Source organism: Anser cygnoides, chromosome 7, assembly GCF_040182565.1.
Source record: "Anser cygnoides isolate HZ-2024a breed goose chromosome 7, Taihu_goose_T2T_genome, whole genome shotgun sequence".
NCBI lineage: Eukaryota > Metazoa > Chordata > Aves > Anseriformes > Anatidae > Anser > Anser cygnoides.
Window position 1 is genome coordinate 31,034,044 of NC_089879.1, and position 20,896 is coordinate 31,054,939.

The window sequence follows — 20,896 nt, forward strand, 5'->3', positions numbered from 1 at the left end:
AGGCATAATGGATATGTGCGTTCAGGTTTTGGTTATATCTTTATGAGCTTTAGCTCCTGTTATCTTAGCAGTTAACCCCCTGTCCACCCACGGATCCTTTAAATAAGTGATAAAAATGAATCATTTTGTGGCAGTGATATGCTGGTAATATGGTTAGACTGATAGTTTTCTTTATTTTAGAAGACTTGTAATAGTCTGGAAGAAGAATTAAAGCAAGACAAGTTTAATAACTAATTAAATAAGTACTAACTCTGTTCTAAAGATAGCATAAAAATGATTGTTTAAAGAATTTTACATATGGAAAACTTATACAAACTTAAAAGCATTTTTTTAATTTACAGATGTAAATGATTATAAGTACGGATGATTACTGATACTGCAGCTGGTGTTTTTAATGTAACAAACCACTCAAATTGCCAAAGCAGGTCCCTTGCTAGTGGACCTATTAGGTGAGTCAGGAAGTAGATACTAATCATTCCTAAGATCTTAAGAATTGAAATTGAAGGCTTTGGAAATATAAATGCTTCAGTTTCAAAAAGTCATCAAGTAATAGAAAGATTCAATTGCTTTGATGTAGTATCCTTATACTGTTTAAAGGTATGAATCAGGAAAAAACACCTAAGTTTAGAGAATTTTTGGAATTGGAAAGTTAAGGAAAACTTTCTGAAATTACATATAACATCATTAAAGAGGACCGAAAAAAAAAAAGTACCCCAAAGAGATGGTTAAAGGGGATGAGAGGTTTAGCCACAAGAATATTATTTTTAGTAAGAAGAATGTATCTAGTTGAATCTCAAGGATAAACATAGATTTTTATTAAGACCACAAGTATGGCAAGAAGATACTAGCTTTGTCTAATTGAGACTGCATAAAGAGTAAAGAGTTTGTTTTCCATATACGGGGTGTGTGTGTGTGGAGATGGTGGAAGTGGGGCTATTGAGATGCATTTAGGTTTGTATTTTATTGCTTTTGTAGGTTGACAAAATTTGTCTTTTAAAAAAAATTTTTTTTGCTTGATAATCAAAAAATGAAGCTAGTTCCCATGGTTTTAGTCATAGGGATTTTACAGAATTACAAATATAAAAACAAATACTGCTCTTCAGTAATTTTTTCCTTGAAGTGTTAAACAGAGTAATTTATTATTCAACATGATTTATAGGAAGAATGCATTTGAAATATAGTACGGGATACCTCTGCTGGAAGTAGGGTCAAGTACAACTACATTTCTAGGATCTTAAACTTATTTTCCTACTGACTAACTTCCAGTATTGAAAAGACATGCTTAGCCCATGAAATACGTAGTTACATAAAAGCCTGCCTTTAGTACTGTTTTCTTCTTAGCTATAAGGTGCAAGAACTTGCTTTAGTACAATACAAGAAGCCCGGAATTACATTCACAAGAGGCAGTCTAAGACATGACAGTTCTTAATGTTGAGTACTTTATGCTATGTATGCTATGGTATCTATTGGTATAAGCAATAGCTTATAGCCTCTAACCATATTATTCTAATTCTCACTTACTCAGCATCCAAAGTGCCCTTCCATTGTCCTCATAACTCATCAAACACTCAGTGGATTCACTGACGGTGCAGTTGAATCTGTTTTTCCTCGTAAGAAAACTTAGAGCTCTGTTTCTTAGAGGCTTAATCTGAGGGTAAGGAAAATAGGTATGCAAATTATTTTGACCTGATCACATTATAATGAATTATTAACTTAATAAACTTATAATTAAATTAATAAACACATTATAATTAATATTTCTGAGATTTGATATACAAATGCTTGAGAGTTTTTGCAGAATTTAGATAAGCCTCTGAAATCTCTTCCAGGTTAAAAAGACATGTAACAGACAGACTGGGACAAGATTGAATCTTACACCTGTGGCAGGTCAGTATTCAGTCCTCGTAGCAGCTAGGCTGTTGAAATGAAAGAACTGTTCCTCATTGGACAAAGCCCAATTTGGCATTATTTCACTGATCTCTTAAGTTCTTTAGGAATAGCATAGATCTGTGTCAGATTTTAAGCACTTTTGTATTACACATGGAGAATAAAACTGTTTCCTTTTTCATTTGAACCTTTTATTCACTTGAGCCTCCTTATTAGTAGACATTGTTCCATTATAGGGTATCTAAGGTTATCCATATGTAACCAAAGCAACTGAACTAAAAAAAAAAAAAGCTGATATTAGACAACACATTTTGAAATGAAAGAAATAATTTAATCTTACCAGTTGGGTTGCAGCTCTAAAGTTCACATAAAGTAAGGATAACAAATTCTGTTTGTTGTAGTGGATCTGTTCCTGAAATTGTTTTAACTCATGTATTGGGGAGACTTTTGCCTCTTACCTGCAAAAATTAACATCACTTAACTTCTTTAAGGATTCAACCTTACTGTCACTGTTTTTCCTTTCTTACCTGATATGTTATTGTGCTGAACTGTTCATTCTGTCTTTTTTTGCTGAGTTGTGTATTATTCTATAATTATGTAATATAAGGCTTTCAAAAATATAATTGTCCTTTAAAAGCTGTTTTATGAGCATAAATTTAAATGTATAACTGGAGAAATTTGGATACTGTATGCCAATGTAAGTGTTACTCGTTATGGAAAACTGCAACACTAGTTCCTCTGTTTTGTGGCTTCCTTTGTATTACGTTGACATACTTAATTTCAGCAGTTGTACACTGGTTTTCTAGTTGCATCTATAATATACCTGAGTTTAGTGTTCCAGGATGTTTGTAGTTTTTTCTGTTACTATGAGCTTTGTGAATGTGCAGATTTATTGACCCCTAGTGGATTGTGAACAAAATGTCTGTTAATTTAATAAGTGTTAAATGAAAAACGCAAAAATTTTTGATTTGTTGTATCTTTTAATGTTCTTTCTTCTGCTTGCAGATGGATTAGTTCCTGAATTTCTCTGCTGGTGTTCTGTTTTCTACCTCTGCAGAATTCCCTACTGCAGTAATTTATTAACAACACTGCCAAAACTTATAAACGTGTAGTTAGGTGTCTGCATTTTAATGCATAAAATGCTTGTAGCTGTAGCTGAGTATTTTAAAATGACAATATAGCAGATAACTTAAAAATCTAGGGTTTCTGTTTTGTGGTGTGTAAGGTAGATAACTTTTTAATAATCTTAGAAGTGTTTTGAACTTCAACAGTATGATAAATATGTGGATTAAAGCAACTTCTAAATTGTCTGCTCAAGCATCACTGTGACCACTTAATGCTTATTAAATACTTAAAAATTTATTGGTAATATCCTGAAATATGCCCTTTAAAATATTCACTTACCAAATACAGTACTTTTGTGCTAAAACAGCAATGTTAATTTATAGCTATGTAAATTATGAAATTCTACTGAATTTTTCTGAAATCTAAGAGACTCTAGTATATTTAATTTAGTTAAAATTGTTATTTTTTCCAGGGGATGAAATTGTCCTAACTGCTGTAAAAGTTTGAGACACTTATTTCACATCAATTAAAATGTAAATTCACATGATGTTAATTAGTGATAATAAATGAACTTAAGTCTGCTCAGGTGATAGAAGAATGAGTAATAAAAGTTAGGTTCCTGGAAACTTTGTGAGGGTCTTTTCAGTACATACTGAACTTCACTACAGGTCTGCATCTGCTATGTATTTCCAAGTATAAGAATCATAAATTAACCCCTACTGTAGATAATTTAGTATGCTAAATAAGCTTAACCCAGTAAATAACTTTTTTTTATCATGCATTTAATTTTATAAGCATTAACTAGTATTTTTACTAGTAAAATTATGAAGTATTCCTTTGAAATTTAGGTATTTCAAAATTAAGGAAAAGCTGAAATCATTTTTATTGTGCTAGTGTTTAGTGTTGTAGTTACTGCATAAACCACACTGTTCAAAGTCAAACTTAGCCAACAATCAAAAATGTCGAAAAGATCTCAAATTCATATTTTTGTTGGAGCGCCCACTATTCCAAGCCAAACGGACATGTCTGAAGAAAGTAGTTTGGCACCTGCTGTTGAAAAATGGAGAGAACTCCACTGTTCATTTGATATACACAGTCTTTTTTCTGAAAAAGTCAAAGGGACAGACTGTTTAATGTTTCAGGCAGGAAGCTCCCCAGTCACAGCAGTTTCTGCAAATGATGACAGCTCTCAGCAGCCTGAACAGGGGCGATTAACAGCAGCAAAAGAGTATTTGTCATCTGTTGTACCTATCATGGGAACTTGTGCCAGTACACCCCAAAAGACCAGAAGTTTAATTAATTCTGATTGTCAAATATCCAGAGATGGACAGGAACCTGCAAACATAAATCCGGCTGCAGATCAACACCTTCCTCAAAAACTTGTGAAATCCAATAGACAATGTAAGCAGTCATGTGACTGTTCAAACATCACTGAAGTAAAAGCCAGTCATTTAGAAAAGGGTTCTGACATTTCTGATTTGGTGGCTAGTACAAAGGAGATTAGCATACACCTAAGGTCTGTGGAACAAGGTGTTCAATCAGATGATAAAAATGATCACCATGAACATCTAAGTCAATATCTGGATATGTTTTTCCCCAAAAATCAAGAGTCAAAAGCAAGAGGAAAACCAAGTGGTTGTGTAGACCTTGCAGTGTCAACTGATACTGAATTTCGTAGTATAATGACTTCAAGTCAGGTGGCTGTTTTTGCACAGAATCACTTTAAGAACAAGAATGAGATGCAGAGAACTGTACAGCTATTAGAAACAGAAACAGGGAATAAATGTGAAGGAAGACCATGTGATCACTTTAAATTTGAATCTGATGCTGGAACATGTCTTAGCGTGGCTGAAAATGACTGTGGGCAGGAGTATACAAGTTCTCTCGAACTTTTCAGTTCGCAGTGTGATGAGAAAAACATTTGCTTTGAAGCTGCAAGAGAAGTGAGTGCTCATGAAAATACAGGGAAGTCTCACGAATCTCATGTTTCTGCTGTGCAATTTGAAAATGAAATCCGTATTGAACCTTTGAGCTCAGGAATACTGTGCTCTCAGGGAGAAAGTTCTCATAAGAGCTCTTCTAAAAGAGCCCACAAGTCTGAAGATTTTTTTCATATTTTCCCATCAACATTTAAAAGGCAGCTGAAATGCAAGAGAGCAAAATTGAATTCTCCTCCAGCTGGTCCTGGAATGAGAGTGGATCAAGAAAGGACAGAGTTCAAGCAGTCTCAAAGGGAACTACTGTCACCACTTAAGAACTGCTGCTGCAAAAATCAAAAGTACAATGTGTTGGTCACAATAGTACATCCATGTCTTATCAAAGAAATACAGATTAAGGCTAGACCAAAATCTTCGTGTAAAGTGCCGGTAGCAACAATTGTAGTTACTGACCAGTCAGAGACTGAGAGGAAGGTGGTGCTATGGCGTGGTGCTGCATTTTGGTCACTCACTGTGTTTCCTGGGGATATTGTATTACTTACAGGTGAGGATTCTTTTAGTTTTTTGGTTTTTTTTTTATGTGGATCTTTAAAATGCCTGTTAGAACTAGACCGATGTATAATTATTAATTTCGAACTGTCTAAGCGTCTGTCAGTATCTTTATTACAGCACTTATATCACTCATATTGCTTAGTATTGGTTTGAATTCCTGTAGTCATACTGCCATTGGAACATTGAATATCCCATAGCAACTGTCAGTCTTTTATGTAGTCTCTGATCTGAGGCACAGCAGTGCATAGACACTGGTGCTGTGCTGTAGGTAGTCAGGTATATCCTGTAACCTATCAGTGTTTTAAAACAGCTGTTTCTGAAAATGTGTAAGTGCTGCTACAAACCAGATTACTAGTACGTATTGACTTCTGTAATTCTCTGTTGGACTAGCATACAGACCAGAAAATTGTGATGGTCGTATGGTCTCAGGATGTGAAATACTCTTTTCCTTATGTGAAGGATTTGTACCTTAGCACTAGCATCTTAAACTGGATTATGTTGTGAATTACTTACTGATATAGACTGCATAAATATATTGTCTTCAGTTCCTTTTTCTTATCAAGTCAGCTGGTAATAAAGATTCTTCACAACAAATCCTTTGTATTTGTTAATACCTAAGAGGAGAAAAAAAAATCCATGATTAATAGAATACGTGTCATGTAAGAGAATGCAGTTCTATCTAGAACTTTATTATACTAGAGCTGGAGTTGACTAGAACTTGATAGTCATCTGGCCATTTAGTTTTTGCAATTTGAAAAAAAAAAACAAAAAAAACCACCTTGTTTGAATACTTCCATGGTTTATTTTTAAGACGCATATGTTTCTTTGTTAAGAGTTCTTAAAGGGCTTACCTTGCAGTGGTAGTTGTTTTAAAATGATTTAGGATAGCTGGGCTTTCTTTGCTGCTTAGACTTTCTTATCCCAAAAGACATCAAAAGTGTTTCTAGGTAAGCCTGGTACTTTACTTACCAGAAATGTGACGTAATAAATTGCCCAATACTGTTACCAATTTTGTTTATACAGTGCTTAATATCGGGCTATTAAATATTTTACAAGAATAATTAAACTACTGAGCAAATGTGTTTAAGTCTTTGTAAGTGGTTTTGGTAGGTTCTAAAAATCAGTTTGTTTCCAAGTGGTCTTTTTCAAACTCAGATCTGTGTATATAACTCCAGAAAATGTGTGGGAGTTACTGTAGTTCTGACACCTTACTGGCATCCTGCCGTCAATTAAATTTAGCAGCTTGCTCTATTGTCGGCTGTGTATCTCTTCTCTAGTATTGCTCCCCTTTGGTGGCTTCTTGTCAGTCTCCTGCTTGCACTGCATAGCAGCATTCAGCACTAGCAGGCACAACGCTAGATAGGTGTGATGACAGTGACTCTGCTGGGAAAGTAGTTGGTACAGATGGTTTTGTCTGTTGAGGTTGGCATGTAGATTGTTCTGCACCCAGAACGTAACGAGTTTTTCCTGCAGAGACACTGATAGCATCTAAAAGCCATGGTTTTGGGATTCTGTAACTTTTTTCCCTTAAGTGGCTTTAAAGAATCTAACTAGTATTTGGCATTTTTGAAGGAAGTCCTTCATTATTGCTTTTTACTCTGAAATATTTTAAGATTTCTGTGCAGTTTTTTCTCTTACCATGCAAATTGTTCATTAGTAGCAGTTCAAGAAATTAAAGCAGATGTACAGCTCCCAGTGATCTTACGCAGAGCACTACATTATTATACTAGTTTCAGTTTGCCTTTCATACAGCTTTTCTGTCGATGTTCCATGGGAAATGGTAGTAGATGTTGATGTGCATGTTACATGTGTCTGAATTGTGGAAGTTCCTTCAGTTTACTGTCTATGTCAAAGAACATATCCTAACTGTTGGAATGACTTGATTAATTATGTGCATTTCCAACATTTTCTGCAACACTCTTGCAATTATAAATGTCAGCCATAGTTGGCATATACATGAGATGCAGTAAGTCCTCAGTAATGAAGGAAAACCCTTGGGTGGGGGGAGGTAGCTATTTGAGAATGAAGTACACAGTAGATAATGAGGTTCTGAAAGAATAGCAAGCTGAATGGAGAGGATTCAAAGTTAAAGGTCTGATCTGAAGCCAACTTCAAGATTTTTGGTTCTATAGCCAAGAATAGTATGATACACGTCAATATTCTGGATGCATGAACTGATAAATGGCTTTTTTTTTTCCAGATATCATGATGTATGAGAATCTTTGGTATGGAGAAATCATGCTGCAATCTACATTTACCAGTCAGTTACTGAATCTGGGGAACTGCTCAGCTCTCAAGCCAGAAGAATGTAAGATTGTGCATAAGTTTTCCCCCCAAAATCACAGCAAAATACCTATTCAAAGTAGTCCATTTTATTTGGAATGCCTCACAATACACAGGGTAAAATAGGAATGTGAATGACTGAGAGGTACAAAACACTACAGTGAAGTTTGACAAGAACACCTGTTGGAAAATGTGGGCATGATGTCATCAGATAGGCATGTGAAGTTTATGGCAAAGTTGAGTGGTTAACATTCAAAACTGAATCCTTTGAGCTTAATTTAAGAAACAGTAGTTATCACAGGGCTCAACTGCAAGAGGTTTGAGATTTCATGAGGATGAAATTGTTTGCAAAAATTTTAGAGACTTAAATGAATAGATAACATTCAGGGAAAATAATTAATTGCTGGTTATTTAAAAATAAAGACTTCAAAGATACATGAGCTATGGAGCAACAAAGGGTAAGGGAAAATACAGTGGAAGTATCATTGAACTTGCATTATTCTTAGTCTTCCTGATAGCTATTATTGTCAGCTATTTAAGACAGGTTCAGGGGTAAATGATCAAAAGGCTGTCCTTACGAACTTACAAAACCAGGTCTTTTTCCTGTTTTTGGTGTAACTTAAAATACCATAACTGCACTTAATGTTGGAATGTTATCAAGAGGAGGCAGATGCAGTACAGTTAAATTTTGGATCTAATATTTCAAATCTCAATAATTTCTTGCCTTAGAATTTCCTAAGTTTTGGGTTTGCTGGTTTAAATATGTACCAATTAATTTTATACTGCTAAGCTGAAAAAAAAAAGAGGTCCCTCTAATCTTTGTTGTTTATACAAGTTTATCATATAGTGGATGGTGATGTTCTCCATGGCTTACTGGCATATGTATCATCAGAATTTCCACACTTTGGACACATTCCACGAAGGCAAGTTCAGAGACTGAATAGTGTTCAGTATGCTCAGCTAGACCAGCTTCAGCCAAATACGTTGGTTCACTTGATCTTAAAAATCATCAACATTGCCATATTAACAGGTAAGTTCATGCACTGGACTTCAACTTACAGAACTTCAGAACTGCCTTGCAAAATGACTATTTAAATTCTACCTATTGCTGCTTGTTTCTCATTCCATACTCCAGTGTTTGACAGGAGTCAGAAATAAAACCTTTGTGAAGATCCACTGAGAGGTCATAGCAGGTGAAATGGAACTAAGCAGGAAGGAAATAATGACTGAACTCAGCTGCTGAGGGAGGTTACTCCACACTCTGATCAATAGCGTACACATCTGTTCAAAAAGCACGCAGTCAGAGAGCACTGATACTCAGTGTTCGTGCTCGCTGAAGGATTGGTGTTTTCACTAAGGAATGATTAGTAGGAGCCCTGAGAAGAGATGGATACTGAATGTACAGTGAAGGAACATAAACCTGTTTTTAATGGCTCTTGGAAACTCACAGATGTGTTGTTGTGATAGCCTGCTGCTTGGAAAAGGTTTATAAAAATGTCACGTGGGACAGTGAAGTTTCACTAATTCAAACCTTGCTTTCCAGATACCTTCCATATAAGCCTTCTGTTATTAAAGGAATACTTGTGGTTAGATTCTAAATCATGTGGTTTTTCAAAATGAAATGAGGAAATTATTATTTTAATATACTGTTCTAGGATTTGCTCTTTTCTTTGTAATGGAACTGTGCTCTTTCCTGATGCTTTATTCAGAACATTTTAATTATTTCTGTTTTTTTCCTAGTTAAAATAGATTTTTTAAAGCTAAGCACTTCTGGTTTCTTACGTATCTGCATTTGTGTTATTTCTTTATTGTCCTTACTTGTATACCTATTTATGGAAATTTTCAATGCTGAATTCCTGGTGTGAAATTACAGTGTCTTACTGCAATACTTATATTTCCTTTGCATAAGCAGAACAGAAAGCTACTTCATTAATATGTAACTTATTCACAAAATTTGTTTCCGGTGTATTTCTTTGTGTATTTGCAAAGACTGCTTTCTCAAAGTGTCTTTGTCACCAATTCAAGTGTTCAATGTGATGGGTTTTGTTCTTTGACACTGCTTAAAATAATGAAGGTGATTATTTTGGGATTCCTTTTACTGAAGCTGTTTTCCATGTTAAATTTTGTATTTTGTTTCCATTACTTCACAATCAGGCCTTACAGCTGCTGCTTAATATCACTTCCACATTCTGAAAGAAACAAAACCAAATTGGCCTGGGGCCTTCTCAGTACTTTATGCAGTGTCCTGCCATGTTTTTTCTAACCCCTGGGAAAGGAGTAGTCGTCTTCTCCCTACTTAACTGTTCTGATGGTCTTCCTTTCTTTACAGTACCACTGTTTCTCAGCGTTTGACATAATGCTTTTCACATCAATTTGGTCATGTTCCACTGGCATCTTGTATTAGTGCTTGCATCAGTCAAAGATTCAAATGACTTTATCACTGTCAATGTCACCTTTACTCATTATAAATTGAGATTTTTTTGAAGATATAAATCTCCATAATTTATTATTGTACGTAGATCTCAGAATGATTAGGACATTTAAAGCAAGAGTTCTTATCCTAGGATTTTGTTGATGAAAAGTGTTTAGGAACTGAAACGTACAGGTATTACCTGTAGATATCTTAATTGTTTCAGTTTGTATATACAGTTGCCTTTGTGCTGTACATGACTGTAACTTTATGAAAATCTGTGAGAAATATTTCTTTCAATATATTTCAAAGGAACTTTAGTTTCCCATTATGGCAATCTATTGCTGAGAGATTGAGTACAATTTTTTTCCACTTGTATCAGTTAGGATGAGTAAGGGGTGCTCAAAGATGTTCAGATACCTGCTGTTTTAAAGGGAGATGTCCAGTTGCCAAGTAGTTAGGTGGATAAGGGTAAATGAATATTCTTTATGCATTCCTCCGAATTAGATTGATCTTACTGAAGAAATCACTGTTCTGTCCTGAAGAAATTGTAGGTGTCTTGTTTGCTTAGAAATGTTATAGTAGCATGATTTTATCTTAATGTTGAGGTGTGTTTTTATATGCTTTCTACTATATAACAAACAAGTCATAAGTTCAAACTTTCCAGAATCCGTGTATAGCTACAGAGGCGGCACCCAGAGAAAAGTTATTCTAACAGTAGAACAGAGCAGAGACCGACACTACAGAATGGTGCTGTGGGGAGCAGGAGCTGCCTGGTGCCCTCAACTTCAAAGGAGAAAAGGTAAAGTCTTTGTACCTATAGGTAGGTTGTCGTAATAGGATTTATATGATTCTATTAATAGCTTTAACATACCCAACTGGTGATACTTTCCATTCAACCTTTATATACTCCCCTTGAAATGGCAGTATATATTTTTTTGAACTTTAACAAGTCTCCTCTATTTGGAAATAGTGTCATCAGCAACAGAATTTGAATGCATTCTTTTTACAACATGGAGGAAGCATGAATATTCAAAAATTTGAATCTAGATACAAATCTAGCCATTAACTGAATAAAAGCATCTCTTGTAAGAACTACATAGCCTGTGTTTTAGCAGTGCCTACTACTGTTCTTTTAAAGTACCTGAAACCAGGTTTAATTTAAAAACTAGGTTTTTAAATTGATTACTCCAGAGTTAGCCTTTCTGATCAGTGGATACATTTAGGAAGTAGATGCTGTATTACTGGAAGTGTTGAGCATGTCTGCTTAAAGTCAGTTTCAAAATAAAACCGAGAAAGGTTAAACAACCTCAGTGAGTATTGACTTGAGTTCTGACTTTAAATTTAGAAATTCTGAATTCTGCCAGTTCCGCTTCAGTTCAGCAATAATTTACAGTCCTAAAAAAGAAATTGCTTAACTGCAAGGTCTGCCTCTTGGACTACCTGAAGAAGACAGTCCAATTTAAGTATTAACCAATTAACTTTACTTCATAAAACTTACATGGCTTTTACTTTTGTGCGTACTTCAGTGTAGGCAGGTATATGCTATTTATTAGATAAATGCTTAAAAATTTTATAGAATTTATTATGCTAGGATATTACTTTTTAATATAGAATTCTGAAGTATTTTATGCTGTGTATTGGAGCTGCAAAAAATTAAGTAGATTCCACAGGTAATTTCTAAGACAGAAAAATATATAACTACCTGATGCTTAAAGTAGAAAAGCAGAAAAGATGATGCAGCCCTGTAGTGTTACATTTGCTTACATTTTTTTGGTAAAGCTTATGTCTTATTCTCCAGCTAGAATTCTGTGTATCTAGTGGCTGGTGTTTTAATGATTAAAAGATTATATCTGAAATTCAAGATAAGAGAGATTTCTCAACTGTTCAAATATGCATCAGAGACAAACTGAACATTTGATCCTCATAAGATAGCCAAAAAGCTCACATGATACAAAACAAGTATATACAACACAGCAGCTAATAGTGTGAGTGGGTTACAGGTGGAAAGCACGTGATATTATTCTTGCTTCTAGTCACAGGCGAACAGCTGGGACGTGTTACTGTTTATACTAGTAGATTAGGTAACTCAGTTTTGTAGAGGAAGGGATTGAAACTAGTAAATTTTGAATGGTGTATATCTTTAGAGTAAAGTACAGAAGACTATACAGCTTTGAAGCACATAAAAATCATTGCCAATAAAAATTAATTTCTCATCTATTTCTAAAAATCGGTCCAAGCTTCCAGCATACAATCATCAGACATTCAGTAAATGTTTCTCTCATCTGCCATATCCTACCAAACACATCAAATACGTTTCTGTAAACCAGCATTCTTGGAGGATGAGGGTAGCTGTTATTAACATGGGGTGAAATTCTGAACCCATTGAAGATTGATGGGGAAAACACAGAATAAGCTTTTAAGATGAAGTAAATATTACTAAGTGGTATTTCCTTTTTTTATAGGAGTACCTTCATAATTTAATGAGGGACAACTTGTAGAAAAAAAAGTTGTTTTGAAAGCAATAGCTTAATAGGAAAGCCAAGCAATTTTCTTAACGTTTTAGCTCTACCCCCAGAGGGGTTAAACAGTGTAATAGTGCACGTGTTCAAATGATTTATGAAAAATCAGCCACTGCAAGAACCTGAACTGGTATCTTAACATACCATACGAGCTCATTGGTTCTTCAAGGCTACTTCTGTCTCACTGCAATGTCTAATTCTTCTCTGAATAATCCTTTGTCATAACTGTTATTTCTGCAAATGTCTGTCTTTTTTCCCCCCAGAACTTCAACAGAAAAGGTTTGAAAGATTTTAAAAATTCTTGTTGAAACATAAGAAGCTGCAATATGCATAATAGAGATTCTTAAAGAGAAGTACAAGAAATCATGGTGTAAAACGTTCCCATTTGAGCAAACACTGCATTAGTATCACCTACCTGAACCATTCCAAAAACATGAAAACATTACTCATCTTTTTTACGCTTAGATTTTTTTTGAGCCTTCTCTGAAACCCGGAAAATGTTCTTCTGGTACTCTTAAGGAGCCATGCAATTCTAATGCAAAGTTGATAGAGAAAGAGAAAAAACATGCATTTCATGAGGCTTGACCTAAACTTGCTGGAACCAACTATATGAGAACGTTTTGCTGATTTGTTAGTTAATCTTGTAAATGACATCAGTTTTCTATAAATTAACCAAGATATGGAAATTAAACTCTTGCTTGTTTTCTGGTCTGTAGGTCATCTATGGGACTTTAAATACCTTCTGGTCCAACGTAGTTCTGTCTCAGGTGACTTAGAGTTGCACACAACTCCATGGTCATACTGTGAGTGTTTGTTTGATGATGACAAAAGGGCCATTGAATTTAAAGAAAAGTTTCAGAAAAGCAGAACCTCTGTCATGAAAATGACAAATCTATCAGCACATTTGGATGAAAAATACTCAGGTAAATTTATTCTTAGTACTGTTGTATCTGTATAGTGCGGTGCATAGCTAAGCAAAATAGATGCTCTTTATTGAAGTAAAATGTTTTTTTCAAGTTAACATAGTTCTGCTGAGAGCCCAAATTTATTTTAGAGGCTGCTGCTCAGTGTCTAAACTGAATGCAGCCTTCATTCAGGGAGCACAGAAGTGAGGTAGGTGTGGTATGTGGTGTCATACAAAGATAGCTTTGAAACATATAGGGAAGTGCTGCCTTTTGTTGCCTATGTCAACTATTATAATAATGTGATTAACCACTCAAAGAGTTTGTGGAAAACTACTTTGGATATTGCGGAGTACTCTTGAATTCTCTGAAGCTAAAGTAAAACAGCTACTGCTATTATAAACTTCTTACAGAAGATCAAAAAATCTGTTGGACAGTCATCCCCTCATAAATAGGCCTAGAGGGTTGCTAAGGTTGGTGTTACATTTTAATAACTCAATAAAATTGATTTTTGCAGTACTTAACTTCTTATTTATTTATAAGTATAGCAGCAAACAAGTTGTTAAAGCTCTGTTTTTTAGTGTCTATCTCTGAATCAGAGTGGAGGCAAAGCAATTAGTTTCTGTTCCTGATCTAATCATGGCTTATATTCCACTTCTATTGGCACACCCCCTTTTCAGAACAAAGTTTTTAGAACAGGTAGGTTATTTTACCAATTACTGTGTGAATGCATATAATACATCAGATCATGGACTTTATTTGCAGAAAATCCCCATGACAAACTTCATAGTATTTTTTCCATATCTATAACCTGTATCTAAAACTTGTATAATATGAAATTTACTTTGCTTGTATGCATTGAGATCTATAGGTGTTTATGAAATCATTTTCCATTTATTTTGAATGTCCCTATTTCATTCTGTGCACTTAAACTCAGTCCTCACCGTTGTGTTCATGTGATATAAAAGCAGCTTAAACTTCTATTGATAATTTTTCTTAAGTAAGATATTCTGATTACCACAGAATAATGTTTGGCCTGCCACATTAGAAAAGCTGTGTTTCGAGATTAATAAAGTCATTTTGATTGTTTTATGGTACTGCTGGATTTCAAAATTTTTTGCAAAATTCTATGATCTCTTGATCCTTTATTCAGGCTCTTCTATAATGGGATCTACCATAACAGTAACAAAAGAAGTACTACATAGTTATGTATATTTTTTAGATGTAGTATTAAAGTACGATAAATTTTCACTGTTGAAATAATCTCTTACATTTGAGAATGTGTTTCTAAAGAAAAAAAATGCATAAAGTTATATTGATGACTTTGTTTTTGAATCAGCTGTACCTCTTACTTTGCTTTATCTACAAAACTGAACGCAAGTTTGATTGAAATTGTTGTTTCTGTAGGAGTGATTCAAGTGAAAGCCCACATCTTAGAGCTGAAGTTCATTGTTTTAACTGGTCAGTACAGGCAACTCATCTTCCATGCTGACACTTCCCTGGAGTGTGTGTTGGCTTCTCTGCCTATGATTACGTATTCAGGCTGTGCTAAATGTGGCTTGGAACTACAGGCAGATGAGAACATGATCTACAAGCAATGTTTTAGATGTTTGCCATACAACAAAGTAAAAACATTCTACAGGTAAGTAAGATAAAGCTAGAATATATACTATTAAAGAAGTAAACTACAATTTTTCTATTTTAAGTCTCACATAAAATTGTGTATTTAAGGTGTGGTTTGTAGTTTCTGGTGTTCTAATGAATTTTCAACAATCTGTTCATAAATTGCTGTACTAGATTTAAAGAAAGAATGTCACCTGTAAGTAATGTAACTTTTTACTTTCTTTGAATACTATGTTCAGTAACAAGGTTTATCCAGTACTGTTTCAGTGAGTTAGGATGAAGTAGAATGTTCAGGACAAAAGTAAAACTTGAGCCTCATATTTCAGCCTAAGTTTGAAATTGTGTGAACATGCAACCACGTTTCTAAACTGATAAATTTATTTTAGCCTTTTGGGAATAGAACTAACAAATGTTTTCATTAAATATTCTCAGAGAGCAGGGATGCAAAATTATCAGTGGATGGCACTGTGACTCAAGATGAATATGCATATTTACTTAAAGAATATGAGATTCCGGCTTATTTGGATTTGGTTGATGTAGAAATACCTTGAACAATAAGTAGTCACATTTCAAAAGCTCAAAGTAAATTTAAGAATCATAGTAACTTGAAAGACTTGTAGGTACAGTGAATTCTGAGACAATCATAGAATGAATAGAATTCTAGAATATCTAAGTCTTCAATCAGTTTTCTTCCTATAAAATTATTCCTAAATTACTTCATAGTGAGTTACATTAGTGAATCATTACATACTCAACAGTTTTTTTACTTGACTTTGATTTAAACAATAGAAGCCTGTTTGTCTAACAGGGTAGTAACTTGATCATTCTCTGCTCTGCAAAATAGTCCTGCATCTTTAAGAAAGAGCATTACAGCAACCGAAGTCTTCAAGAAAAGACATAGTAGATACGTGAATAAACAGAACAAATTTTTCTAGTATCTAGTTAAAAATATCTGTTACTCAGTTTGTCTTCGTGATAGAACCAGTTTTGCCTGTCAACTAACAAAAGAAAAGGTATGTAAATCACTAGAAATGAGTAGGCCTAAAACTCATAGGATGAGATTGGTAACTAATAGTGAAAACTGTGGATGCATGCATTTTTGTGTATATTTATTTTGCTTATACACGACTTCAGATAACTTAGCAACTTCACTGGAGCTACACAGCTTTTTTAATTAATTATTTTTAGAAGTGTTCAGAAGACTGGGACTATATTTGTCACTTCATATGCAGACAACTGTCCTTTTTATTCAAAACAGGACAAGTGTTACTTGTTAGGTGAATTTCTTCCAGATCTGGCATAGGTTATGTTTGCATGTTTAGGTTTTTGCCCTGAATATTATCAAAACAAAGTATTGAAATACAAGACTATTGAGTGTTTCCCAAGTTGACTGATAAGGTTCAGCTTTCCATTGCTATTACAGTTCCTTTGTACACTTACCTGATCTGAGAAATTAGTTTCTTAAATGAAGGAAGATTTTTTAATTTTTAGCAATTAAAAAGCTCTATCTTCAATCCACTTTAATCTCAAGAAGTGAAATTCAGGCTTTAGCAGAAACATCAAGTGTTCAGCTTTATGACATCTTGACATGTTTATGCTTTCAGGAATTAAAAACCTCATTTGGTGCAGTTTTCATCGTCTTTCAGGAAAAAGCCTGATGTTGCTTAAAGCATTGTTTTTTGCCGTTGTCTCAAAGTAAGGCTTACTTAATAGCTTTAAAGTTATTTTAACGTTGTGTAGTGAAGTTCAGTATATATCAAGCTCATATTACAGCTCTACAGATTTGACTGGTAAGTGCGTAGAGGCTTTCTAGTTCTTGATATGTCGGAGGGTAGTATTACATTATATTACTTTCATTCAGAAATCTTGCTTAAACCAGAAAAAATATTGCAGCTAACTTTCAAGAGTCTTGTGTTTTCTGACCTAGGCCTGCTTTGATGACAGTAGAAGATAGTGGATGTGAAATTAATATTCACGTGGTGTCTGAGTTGATGGAAAAAATCTTCCTCAATATTCCTGCCGACTGGCTGAACAGATCAGTAGGTACTGTTTCATGAATTGTGGTAGAAATACTATGGGCAGCAAAGTTTGCTAAATATTCAGCTACTAAATGGATTTCCTGTATAGAAAATAAAATCCCGTAAAAGTTTTTAGAAGTAGCTGTCATACATTAATTATAGAAATAACTATAAATGGTGTTGTATCAGACAGGCTTCCACTGATGATACTTGAGTTTGGATTACTGAGGTGTTGTATATGATTCACAAGCATAGTTTAATGAGAAGCTGTGGTGGTTTTACTCAAGTGGGCGGCCGAGCTCCACCACAACCGCTCTCACTCCCCCTCCTCAAAGAGGAACGGGGAGAAAATATGATGAAAAGGGCTCAAGGGTTGAGATAAGGACAAGGAGATCACGCAGTAATTATTGTGACGGGCAAAACAGACTCAGCATAGGGAGATAGTAAGATTTATTGCCTATTACTAACAAGCTGGAGAAGTGAGAAAGGAAAGAGACCAAAAGCCCCTTCCCCCCCCCCCCCATCCACCCTCTTCCACCTCCTCCCCCCGAGCGGCGCAGGGGAGCAGGGGAATGGGGGTTATGGTCAGTCTATAGCGCTGCTTCTCCGCCGCTCCTTCTCGGTCACTCTCGTCCCCTGTGCTGTGGGGTCCCTCCCATGGGATGCAGTCCTTGCTGAACTGATTCGGCGTGGGCTGCCCACAGGCAGCAGCTCTTCAAGAACTGCTCCAGACATGGGTCCGTACCGCCGGGTCCATCCCTCAGGAGCGAACTGCTCCAACCTGGATCCCCCACGGGCAGCAGCTCCTGCCAGGTCACCTGCTCCTGCGTGGGCTCCTCTCCACGGGCTGCAGGTCCGGCCCGGAATCTGCTCCGGCAGGGGTCTTCCACAGGCCGCAGCCTCCGTCGGTGCAGGCCCACCTGCTCCACCGTGGTCTCCTCCGCGAGCTGCAGGGTGGAACCCTGCTCCACCGTGGTACTCCATGGGCTGCAGGGGGACAGCCTGCTTCACCTCAGCACAGGCCGCAGGGGACTTCAGCTCCGGCGCCTGGAGCACTTCTCCCCCTCCTTCTTCACTGACCTTGGTGCCTGCAAGGCTGTTCGTCACTCCTCTCACTCTCCCAGCTGCTGTGTGGCACAGCGTTTTATTTATTTTTTTTCCCTCTGTCTTAAATATGCTCTCACAGAGGCACAAAACAACATCACTTATTGGCTCAGCTCTGGTCAGCAGTGGGGCCCTTACCTAACATGGGGCAACTTCTAGATCCTTCTCACAGAAGCCACCCCTATGGCCCCCTGCTACCAAAACCTTGCCACGGAAACCCACTACAGAAGAACTCTTTGCACATTGTTGTCTTAAAAAAATGATGAAAAACAAAATCTAATGTTGTATTTGGATGTTAGGTTACATTTCCGGTAATTGAGTGTAGCTTTCATGGATGTAGAACTTCAGTGTTAGGTTCTATTATGAAAGTATGAAGTAAGTAAATCAGATTGTTCTGTATTTTGCAGTGCCTTCCTCGGATATAACGTACAGCACAATAGTAGCAGATCTGTGTCATTCACTGCTAGCAGATACAGAAGCATCGTACTTCTTGGAAATTAAGAGCCATTTTGTGCTAGATGAAAACAGCTATCCTTTGCAAAAGGATTTCCATCTGCTAAATTTTCATCCTGATCTTTGAAGCATTGACCTCTGCCACAACTGAATAACACTGTAAGAACAAGATTGCAAGCAGAAGAAAAATTAATTAGCTCAAGGAAGCAAATATTTGTTAAAATACAATAAGCATTTTTGCATTTAACTTATTTCCCCTCAAAAAAACACAAAAGGACTGGTATGGAATATCTGCTAATTGTATATACTACTGCTGTAAAACTGATGAATTGTCATAAAATGTATTTTTATACATATATTTTTATTTTAATAAACTCTTGCTGGTATCTCAGTTTTCTACTCTACAGAAAAGTTTTCTAATGTTAAGAGACTGATTTTTTTCAGATATGGCATATTAGAGGAAGATGGTCACAATTCAGTAGCATCATTGTAGTTAAAAAGACTTTCATCCTACCTGTTATGTCTTTGCGCTTACTATCCTATTGTGGTTGCTTTCTGTCTTTTAACAGCAAGATTTCTGCTGCTCTGTCTCAGCATTTTTGCTGCTTTTTTTCTCTTAAAATAGCTCTCTGAGAATCTAATCTTGTGTAGCTAGAAGTTACTGCATCAATTTAAGTGGTCTTAAACAGTTTCAAATGGTGCATTCTTTTATGGTCACCTTAAATCATTTAGTTGTATGCATGTAGCTATAAGCTAGCAAATAAACATAATCACCTTAAACCAATTTAAAATCAATCAAAGACAATTTAACTCAGTTTTACAAAACTTTCAGTTCAATAAGATCTAGAAATGCATTTAATTCTTATTAAAGTCTTAGTGTATTCTTTGTGATGTTCATCGTTAAAAGACTGAGTGGATGATTACTGTACCTGACTTCATAAAGCATCAGCCTGCTCACTATTACTCTGAAAGCAATCAAATATATAGATGGGGTGATCGGTATTGTCTGATTGTACCTTTTATTGAGGCTGGTAGAAGCTGTAGGGTATAAATTTTATTTGCTAATGTTGTTTTGACATTCATACTGGGCTTCTTACCTTTTTGGTGAGGCTACTCTGCATGGTGATGCAATACACTGTAGTTAGGCCTGATAACATCATTGTCAATTCTTAGGTCGTTTTGGGTTACATCCAAGTAACGGGTTATCATTTGTGTGCAGAATTCAAAACCAAGAATTGAAATTTACTAGTCAAAATAACTAATACTGGAGATCACATTTGTCTTCCTGTTTGCTCTGCTGTATGTTAACTAAATTTGAAAAAACATTTTGAAGAGGGGGTAGAAGGAGTTCCAGCCTACCAGGGACAAAGTCTTCTGTTTGTGTTTGGGGAAGGAAAAAATATAGTTTCTTCTTCTCCCCCTGTCTCCTTTGTGTTAAACGGTCAAAGGTTTTTTGCCTTTTGGGGCACAAAAATAGCCTTTTCATTAGGCCATAACCTAATGAAAGGTTTTTGTGAGGTTATGAAAGGCAGTGGAAGCTTCTCTATTTTAAAGGCATTTTTTTTGTCCGTGGAGTGTCTGTTTAAAAAGCCCATTTCGAAGTTCAAATATAAGACGAAGCTGATCTGCCTGTGTTCACATACTACAACTTTATTATTGTATCAGAGAGAATTCTAGAAGTGTCTTAAAGAGACTTCCTGCCTAAGTTGTGGCACTTTAACTCTGTCCATTTCAAGAGTATAGTGTCACTTTAACAAATATGCATTCTGCACATTCCAGCCTTGACCAGGATCAATTTGTGTTCTCTGCTTCTCAGCTGATGCTGTGAATGTTTATTCAGTTATGTTTCTCATCTGCTTCATATGGAAAAATAGCTTTGATTTCTAAAAGAAAGTTTATCTCTAGAACAGCTTGGAGCAAGCTGAGAGTGTAATGTTTTGTTGAGCTAGAAATTGTACTAACAATCTAACTTTCTGGTTCGTTTTCTATAACATAACACATGTATCTTGTGGCGTGCATATCTAGGTCTTGTTTCTTACCTTGGCCTTTAAAAGACCATGTAAAAATTTCACTATATACAAAGTTATATTTACTATACTTCAGGATTATCACCAAGATGTCTTAGTTCAGAATAGAGGAT

At 35.6% G+C, this 20,896-nt stretch overlaps 1 protein-coding gene across 15 annotated transcripts in view; it reads left to right on the plus strand.

Annotated features, from left to right (window-relative positions):
• The window catches only part of SHLD2 (shieldin complex subunit 2), a 41,935-nt gene extending 23,000 nt beyond the window's left edge, over positions 1-18,935 (plus strand). For 7 of the 15 annotated variants that reach the window (XM_067000694.1, XM_067000693.1, XM_067000695.1 and 4 more), the window contains 8 exons: positions 1,830-1,887; positions 7,642-7,749; positions 8,560-8,754; positions 10,802-10,936; positions 13,373-13,579; positions 14,966-15,200; positions 17,109-17,224; positions 18,711-18,935. In XM_067000694.1, the coding sequence (XP_066856795.1) occupies positions 1,830-1,887; positions 7,642-7,749; positions 8,560-8,754; positions 10,802-10,936; positions 13,373-13,579; positions 14,966-15,200; positions 17,109-17,224; positions 18,711-18,883 (1,227 nt within the window). In that variant the 3' untranslated portion in view covers positions 18,884-18,935. The other 8 variants (XM_048074885.2, XM_048074886.2, XM_048074887.2 and 5 more) reach the window with 7 other exon arrangements.
• The last annotated feature ends 1,961 nt before the right edge of the window (positions 18,936-20,896 follow it).